Source organism: Rutidosis leptorrhynchoides, chromosome 1, assembly GCF_046630445.1.
Source record: "Rutidosis leptorrhynchoides isolate AG116_Rl617_1_P2 chromosome 1, CSIRO_AGI_Rlap_v1, whole genome shotgun sequence".
Taxonomy (NCBI): domain Eukaryota; kingdom Viridiplantae; phylum Streptophyta; class Magnoliopsida; order Asterales; family Asteraceae; genus Rutidosis; species Rutidosis leptorrhynchoides.
In genome coordinates, this window is record NC_092333.1 from 711,939,484 (window position 1) to 711,949,318 (window position 9,835).

Here is a 9,835-nt window from a genome sequence, read left to right on the forward strand (position 1 = left end):
GAAGGTCATCGTTGCAAGATTTGAATAGATGAAGGTCAACCAGCTAAAAAATAGAAAAAGTTTTTTCATGCTTTTTGATACAAAGTTATGGGATCAACGGTGCAATTTTGTCTTTAAACTTATGTAAAACGTCTTAGATTAAATAAATCAATACGGAGTATTTAATATTTTTTTTGTTTTTATATAACTTAACATACGAGTAATTTTAAGCAATTTTGGTAGACTTACTTATATTATTACGGGGTAATTTATAGTAGTACCACAATACGGAGTACTATAAATATAAATTCTACTATAAATATAAATTTTACTTTTACTTAAAAAAAATAAAATTAAAAAAATATAAATTCTAATTTTACTATGATAAAAACCCAATTAAAAAGCAGAAACCCAAGGGTTTTTTCGCTATTTTGGAAAACTTTATTGGACAAGGAATCTATTCTATATATGTATATAACTATATATATACACGATATCTACGTTTTATTCATTCACAAAACTGTCGAAACATTGCTTCGTGTATATTACGATACTAGTGAAATGACCCGTGGAATTACGGGTATGTTTAAACAAAACAGTTTAATAATATGTTTTAGGTATTAAGTGAATGTAAATACTAAAGTCATTTAGTTTAATAACCCGTGGAACTACGAATTCCGACTAAAAAACTTCTCGTTGCTTTTAAAAACATATTAACGTACTTAACTAAATCAGAATAAAATAACTACATTTATTCTCCCACCACCCTCTATCAATTTTCATCATAATTACTATTTTTGTTGTCATAAAAGCATACACTACATCTTTTATTAAGACATGTATTTTGCATATAAACGTTATTAATCTCGTAAAGAGAACTCATACTTGAATAATTAATAATAATAATAATATAATAATAATTATAATTATTATGGGATATTATGTAAAAGATTTTATAATTTATTTTAAAATTTGTACATATGGTCATGGAGTGTTTTATCATAAGGTTGTACATCATGCTTCAAATATTGTAAATATGGTAATGATGGTGTTTTACCATAAAGTTGTACATAATATCTCAAATATTATACATATGATCGTTGAGTGTTTTTCATAAGGTTGTACATAATGTTTCAAATATTTTACATATGGTCATGAAAGTGTTTTACCATAAAGTTGTACATAATGCCTCAAATATTGTACGTATGGTCATGAAGGTGTTTTATCATAAGATTGTACTATGGGAGTTTAAAATTTTTCTCATTACTTTTTTTTTTAAACTTGGATATCATTATTTATGAGTTCATCATTATAAAGATTTATTGGATACTATATATAGATTTCAACATCAAACTAAATAAATTAAGGAATATTTACATATGTTTATCTTCATTACTTTGTACAAAGTTAAGCATTATATGTTTCATTCGATGATACTATTCTACAGAAATTAAAGAGTTACTAAATGACATAACAAAACTAAATATTCAAACTTTATTCACTCAAGTGGTAAAAATAACTAAATGTTTAAGATATTTTTAATCAAATAAAATATAAAAAAAAAGAAACATTTTTATATAAGATATACATCGAATAGAAGAGATTCAAACATGTAGCTTTAATAAAAAAATATTGAATTGATGATTTGTGTAAAGAAGATGATTTAAGTTAATATTATAGGTAAGATTTGAGAACATGTTAAAAATAAGATATTTTTTCAAAAGAATTATGAAAAATGAATAATTTAATGAAACAAATGGTGTTTTTTTTTTATATATTTTGATAAAACATTATAATTGGATGATTTGTGTATCCTTAATCCTTATTTGCCCTTTTTATTAAAATAAAGTACGTTCGTTTTTCTTTGTTCTTATTAAATGAAATATTAATGGCATGAATTAATTTTTTGGTAACTTTCTAATCACCATCAAAGGCGTATTTTATTTTTCCCTTTTTTGCATTTTTTTTCATTTTTAATAATGTAATTATTAGTGATTTTATTAATTTGGAAAAAATATTTATTGTAAATAAAATATTTATGACATCATCTTATAGCTTAATATAATGACATGTGTCCAGCCTATTATATAAGGTGACATGATTAAGTTAGAGTTTTAATAGATATATTATTATTATTATATTATAGATAGATTATATATAGAAGATATATAGGTTTCTTTCTTTCACAAAACATTGATTTCGATGGATTCGTCCGAGAGCGTTTCTGCTGCTATTCGGTCACCCAACCCCAATGGAGTTCCTTCACGTTTTCCGTGTCTATTGCTTGCCGACAAAAAAGAGGAACATGTTCGGAAAAAGTATTTCCCCAACAAGAAGAACATTCGAAAATTAGTGAACCAGTTGTCGTCTCTAATTCGTGCGCAGGTAAAAGAGGATGATGTTCGAGAGCTGTTTTGTCTCTCAAGCAAGATCATCCGTAAATTACGGCTACCTGAAGCAAGTGGTAAGTTATGTATGTCTTCGGGTGGGTGGATATTAACTGTCGGAGATGATTTTGTTACAAAACTCATACATCCTTTCACCCGTCAAATCATCAATCTTCCAATCATCTACACCTTTCCAGAATTTGGAAGCACTTCAAAGTGGTATATTGGTTTCAGGAAGTTCGTCCTTGTTGAATCATTATCGTTGGCGGTGGTGTTGTGGGGATGTTCGAGAAAACTAGGGTTCTGTCGGTATGAAGAAGATGAAAAGTGGACAGCTATCGTTGATGGTCAGGCACATGAAGGGATGTTTTTAGATATTACGTATCACAAGGGTCGTATTTATGGTTTTTGTTGGAACCACATGATCCAAGCTTGTGATGTTTCAAAAGAGAATCCAATAATCGTAACTGTTGCAACGCTGCTCAAAGATCTTTATGGGGAGTGGCATAACGGATATTTTGTGCATAAATGGCTAGGGGGAGCGTATATTGTGGGGGGATGGGAAGACAACGAGTTGTTGGTGGTTATCAGGGAAGGAATGTATGATACCGTCGAGGATGAGTTATGTGATGAAATTTACAATACGACCAGTTTTAAGGTTTTCAAGTATGATTTAGATAGTGAAGAATGGTCAGAAGTAAAGGATTTGGGTACGAAAGCTTTGTTTGTTGGATATAGTCAATCGTTTTGGATGGAGGAGGAAGAGTCGATAATAAAGGGGAATTGCATATATTTTACGGATGATGTTTTTGAGTTGTATGCTGGGAGCATAAAGGGTGGAGGGAGAGATATGGGGGTGTACCATATGTCTAGCGGAACTGTTGAACCTCACTTTGAGGGAGAGTCGCGTAGCCACTTAGCCCCACCGATCTGGCTTCAACCTCCCGTCTAACTTAATTTCGTTTAGTGTTGGGATAAGTTTCATCGAATTTATCTTATTAGATTCACTCATAATAAATCAAGTAATATATGTTTGTGCTACACATTCGATATGATATGATGGACCTTTGTTAATCATATGTTTGTTATGTTTTTAGTTAATCAATGGCTTTGTTAATTATTCAAATGTTTGTTATGTTTTTAGTTAATCAATCGAGATTTCTTTATTTTGTATACTAGTGTACAATTTGCAAGTAACTACAATTCTCAATGTTGTAGACTTCTCTTATTGTCTTCAATCTTCTATATGGACCCACAATTGCTTCAATAAGTTCTTTACAAGCTCTATGCTACTAGGCCTTTATAAGCTGATCCGTCAATGAACACATTAGTCCTCTAGGGATGAAGACACGTTGATAACAATCATGCAAAAAATATGACCTTTTGCATCTCCTAATATTTTAAACCCAAATCAATAAGTTGTTTCTGAGCGACAATGTGTCGACACAATGAAACACGTAACATAAAGAGTGATTTACATGATGGGAGGATGCGTAGGTAACTAAACGAGCGAGCGAGAAAAACTAAATATTCGAATTGAAGAACATTCAGGTTTCACCATAATGATAGTTGAGTATATCTTATGATAATTTTTGAAAATAAAAATACATGCATGCATTAAAGAGAACCTCCTAAAAAGTGAGATCAGAGTCCTTCAAAAAATCTCATATGATCTTCGAAGGTCTCCCCGTGCCTGATTTTGGCTACTGATCCATTCTCTTCAACCTTCATCAACATCAACCGATACTTTTAATCACACAAAAAGTTTGTAAAACTAACAAATAAGCAATGCATATTGACTTTTGAAAGTCAAACAACGTATCATTCAGGACCAAATTCAGCATCTTTTCTAATTGCTTATTGTTGCTAAACAAAAAATACTTGTACAATATTTTTTCAAAAAAAAAAAAAAAAAGGAGGACAATAACATTCATGGTTAATCTAAACACTTAAAGTTCTGAAACAAATCATTATTAAAAAACTGAAATAATTCAGTTTGATATTAAACGGTTCAATTGAGAAAAACGTACCCAATATTCAGGTGGACGCATCTTAAGGTTGTAAGTTGAAGCCATGCTCATGCAGTAGGCACCTGCATCATGAACTACGAGCCCAGAACCCTGTACAGACGAGCAAAAATAACAAGAAAGATTTCAAGAATAAATACAACAAAAATCATAACATATATTGCTAAACATTAAAGAAACATACCCTGGCTGGAGCGGGAAGGTCCCTATTCTTTCCCAAGAAATCGGCCGATTCGCACACAGGGCCCACGACATCAAAAGTCGTAACTGGAGAATCGGGTGGTGGGGGAGAAACCAGTTCTATGTGCTGCATTCAATTATATTAGAGCTATGAGCGATATTCTACAAAAAGGTTAATGACACAAAGCAAACGGCAACAAAAGTTAGATTTTATGAGTACAAATGGAAAGATGGACGAGTATGGGTTGATGTGGTTTTCCATCTGAAAACAGACAACGTTAGATTTAGTTTGTGCCGGAAAAGTTCAAGCAGTTTGAGGCAGAAGCCGAACGAGAAACAGGGTACAATGCAACTTGTCTACGATCTGATAACGGTGGTGAATACTTCTCTAATGAGTTTGTCGGATACTTGAGAGAAAGATGAATTAGGAGACAACAACTTACTAGTTCGAACACACCTCAACAGAATGGTAATGACAAAATTCTCCAAGAAGAAGAACAAACCAGGCCCCTTCAGCCACAGAATTTAGAACCTGCAACAGAGCTAAGATGTTCACAGAGAGAAAAACGACCCAATCCTAGATATGCCCAGATGTATGCGCGGGTCGCCATAGTTGAAGACAATCTCTCTGGAACTTCAAGAAGCAAGTAAGAGAAAGGAATGGACCGAATGGTTGCAGGTGATGCAAGTTGAAATGGATGCTCTCTCGTCCTTAATCAAACATGGGAGTTGGTGCTCAAACGTGAAGACATAAAGCTGATCTTTTGTAAGTGGGTTTACAAAATAAAGGAAAGTGGCAGATGGTTCGATTGATAGGTTTAAAGCACGTCTTGTAACTCGAGGTGTCTCCCAACAATAATATGGGTTGGACTATGAGGACACGTGATTCGAGTATTATTAGCTTTAGCTGAAACAACAGGATGGAAGTTGTGGCAAATGGACGTCAACAACGCATTTCTATATGGTGAGCTGGATCATGTTATTCATATGCAACAACCGATTGGGTTTGATAGTGTTGAACACCCCGAGTACGTGTGTAAGCTGAAAAAGGCAATCTACGATTTAAATGAATAGAAGCACTCGATTATATGCCACTGAAGGAGGAAAACTTGATGATCCAACTTGATCAATCCTAGATTTGTCTTCCTTATGGAATTGAATCAAGGATTGAGTGCAATGAGGGTGGAATGGGCTGTTGAGATTGTTTTTGGGACCTTATGATCGTCTTTCACTAACATCAAGTGATCAATCACCATGTCCCGGTCTTGATGAATTTACCTTAAGCCGAACTTGTGATGATTCTCGGGCGAAGTCACGAGTAATTCACAAGGGCCAAGGCAAACTCCAAAATCAACAACCTAATATGAGAGGCCAAGCTCCCTATTTATAGGTTTGGAATCTTCGCGGATGCAATGTTTGCGCACACCGACTTAAACCGCAGTAAATATGCGGGATGTCTTCGCAGTCTTTGATTTGTGCGTGCCTCCGCAATGCAGTAATGTGATCTATGCGGTTCTTGTTAATTCACGCATCTTTGATTGCTTTTGCCTTTTTATTGCCTTTTGCACTTAAAATATACATATGCGTGCCTACGTATATGATCACAACTGATTACCGGAAGATGGTGGGCAGTCTAATATATTTTACCTTGACAATAACATCGCGTTTGTTGTTAGTGTTCTTGGTCGATAAATGTAGGATCCGAGAAAACCTCACGTGGTGGCTTTATAGGGAGTGACAGTTTTAACAGTAAACTAAATGCCAACTAGGACTGCCACATGGACATTGACTTCCAACATGGGTCAATACATGTGAGGATGAGCTGACTAACCACCTGTCCATTCTTTACAAAAAACTAATATACTGATATACTAATATGATTACAAAAAAACTAAATCTTTACATAAACATATTTTGGAAGCTGGTACATATTCAAATTTATGACAACTTTCAGCCAATTCGCCCTACTCTTTATTGGAGAGATATTTTAACTAGCCCATTTACATATAAACTAACCCATATCGACCCAATCAAAAGTAAATGGACCAAAATTGCCACCTTAGTATACAAGTGAAAGAATCTTACTTGATAAGCATCGTATAGGCTAGGACGAATAAGTTCAGCCATGCTTCCATCAATGACAATAAAATTTTTTGTGCCATTCGTTTTTACACCAGTAACACGATTGACCAAACAGCATGTATTTGCAATAATTGACCTTCCAGGTTCAATGATTAAATTAAGGTTTCGAGACTTGACTAGCTCTCGGACCTTCACCAAATCAAACAATAAAAACATAGTCAATATTCGACAAGTCTTAAATTTTACGCATAAATTTTTTTTAGTTCTTACTGTGTCAATGAGATCTCTTGGTGTTGGAAGGACAGTACCCTTGTGATAATAATCAATCCCGAGACCACCTCCGATGTTCAAATAATTAATATCAAACCCTTGGGCACGAATTTCATCAATAAACTTTACCATAATGGCCGCAGCATCTCTAAATATGTCAACCTGAAAATGGGAATGTTTATATTTTTTCAAAAAGACGACACAAACCGATTCATTCATAAGTTAACGGATCATAATTGTCACATCTTACACAATTCTCCATTTTGTTAATCATGTCTATTATCCTTAGACCGGATATTATCAGGCAAAGTGTCACTTCTTCTCTTATTATCATAAAAACAATACCCACGGACAAGAAATTGTTATAATAATTTGCATATTAGATGAAGGAAAACAAGATGGATTTAGAGTACCTTTGTAATGGTGGAACCAAGATGGCAATGAGCCCCAACCAGCTTAAGTTCATCAGTATAAGACTTAACCGCGTCTAAAAACCATTGCAATTTTTCATTTCTTATTCCAAATTTTGAGTTCTTGTTCCCCGTTGCAACGTAAGGATGTACCTGACAAAATAGGTACAAAAAATATTCACGTGTTTTTAACCATTTACATGAATATATGGCAATGCATTATGATAACAATTTTTTATTTTAAAGTTTTTTTTTTTTACTTTTACTGATATGAACTACAACCATAGATTTTTGGACATGTTAAGTTTATAAAGATTGATTTACTATTACAAACCTGAGGGTCAACGTCTGGATTAATCCGAAGAAGTACATTAACCTTCTTACCAGCAATTCTTGCAGCTGATACAATATTATCCAAATCAAATTCACTGTCTATGTTAACAAATACACCTTCTTGAGCAGCAAGAACAAGATCCTCCAAAAGCTTCCCATTTCCATTAAAAATACACCTATTATTTAACATCATACCAGAAACTCAATTTCCACCTATGTTTTCGGCAGCAAATTGGGAGTACATCACCAATATAGAGTAACATCTCTTTACCTACACTTCTAAATATCTAAATATCAAATTAAAACAATATCAAAACCAAATACAAACAATTAATTAAACACCGCCATATTTAATATTTTGACAATATAACAAATATCTTAACTTTAGCCAGGAAAATGTATACACCTCAGCAGTGAAATTTAAAGAACACGTGACCCAAATAGACGAATATCTTAATATACAATTTATGCAGTTTATATGATATAAACTAAGCAGAATAATCACACATTGCTTTACATTCAAACACCCAAACAGCTTATATGATAACCACATTCAGAATCAAAACAATCAGTTCATAATTATAGTCATCACAAACCACACTTTATGAATACATATATACAAATTGAATCAAAGATTCATAGAAATATCAAAACTTTAATCAAATATTCATGAAAAGGTTAAAACTTCATACCTACATATAATACTAATTGAATGAAATATTCATAAAATGATTACCTTGTAGGATCAAAACCAGCACGAAGTGCTAATCGAAGTTCATTCCCACTAACCAAAACAGCACCACACCCTAAACTCCTCAAATGTTTTAAAATCATGTAATTATTATTAGCTTTAATAGCATACCCAATAATTGAATTCAATCCTTCTAAAGCATCCTTATAGGCCTCAACATTTCTTGTTATTTGGTGTTTACTATAAAGATAAAATGGCCTTTTTTCAACAGTTTCCATTACTTCTTGAACTTTAAGTCCTTCACAGTACAGAAAGCCATCATCTTTTCTAGTGAAACAGTGATTACATTGGTTGGTTTGTAATGGGGTTTGTGATATTACTGCCCGGATGGAAGAATGAGTGGTTCTTGAATTGGGTTTGAATGAAATTAGGGTTTTGGGTGTGGTTGTGATTGTGATTGGGGATTGATTAATTAGGGTTTTGGAAAATGAGTGTGATTGAAGATGGAGATGGGAAGAAGCAGCAGCCGCCATTTGTGTGAGAAGCAGAGTCATGGCGGAAAGTGATCAAAATTTCTTATATTGGAGCAAAAAGGGTTTGGTGGTCAAAACATTTTTGTAAAAAAGTTAACATGTTGATATTTTCAAACATGTTTTTCATGTATCCACTAGAATGTACTAAAGTACCCTTAATGATGTGTTATACAAATTTTTCATTTTAAAATATTAGAGGGTATAACTGAAAAATAACAACAAATTTATGTGGATCTATCAAATACATGTTTGGAAATATCATCTCCCATCTGTAAACGTCTCAAGATATCAGAGGAAGGTAGTCAGTCGGCCTCAAAAGTCATTTAGGGATGGCAATGGCCACCCGATACAATGAATATCTATCCGATCCACCCGCTTCGTGATGGATATGGATGAACCTAAATGGATATGGATACGGATATGGATGAACCTCAATGGACATGGATATGGATATGGATATGGATATGGATGAACCTCAATGGATATATCCATTAAAACCCGGAATACATATACAAATGCATAAATATAGATTTATGCTTACATATTTGCTATTAAAAATGCATTTAGCGTGTTAGATTTACAATTTACTTTCAACTTTATAATGAAATAACTATGATATATGTGATGATCCGGAAATTTCTGACCAAATTTAAACTTAATCTTTGTATGATTAAACGTTTCCGACACGATAAGCAAAGTCTGTAATGTTGAGTCACGAAAGTTTTGAAACTATATTCATATAATCAATTATTCTTTGACTGTTCTCTATGATTCATGAACAATATATATATATATATATATATATATATATATATATATATATATATATATATATATATATATATATATATATATATATATATGATTTCAAGTTATTTAGTAAACGATAGTAACGTTCGTTTGTTAATTCGATTGATATTTAGATAAGTGAACTAAAACGTTT

At 32.8% G+C, this 9,835-nt stretch overlaps 2 protein-coding genes across 2 annotated transcripts; one reads left to right on the top strand and one right to left on the bottom strand.

The window, feature by feature from the left end:
* The first annotated feature begins 2,181 nt into the window (after positions 1-2,181).
* On the top strand, positions 2,182-3,318 carry LOC139854111 (putative F-box protein At5g55150). The gene has a single exon (XM_071843436.1). The coding sequence runs from the start codon at positions 2,182-2,184 to the stop codon at positions 3,316-3,318; it is 1,137 nt and encodes a 378-aa protein (XP_071699537.1).
* Positions 3,319-3,878: 560 nt separating this feature from the next.
* LOC139886211 (diaminopimelate decarboxylase 1, chloroplastic-like) lies at positions 3,879-8,893 on the bottom strand. The gene is made up of 8 exons (XM_071869955.1): positions 8,405-8,893; positions 7,670-7,844; positions 7,339-7,488; positions 6,926-7,087; positions 6,659-6,844; positions 4,578-4,700; positions 4,397-4,486; positions 3,879-4,091 (listed from the first exon to the last, which is right to left on the bottom strand). The coding sequence occupies exons 1-8, from the start codon at positions 8,890-8,892 to the stop codon at positions 4,011-4,013; spliced, it is 1,455 nt and encodes a 484-aa protein (XP_071726056.1). The 5' UTR covers position 8,893; the 3' UTR covers positions 3,879-4,010.
* Positions 8,894-9,835: the final 942 nt, after the last annotated feature.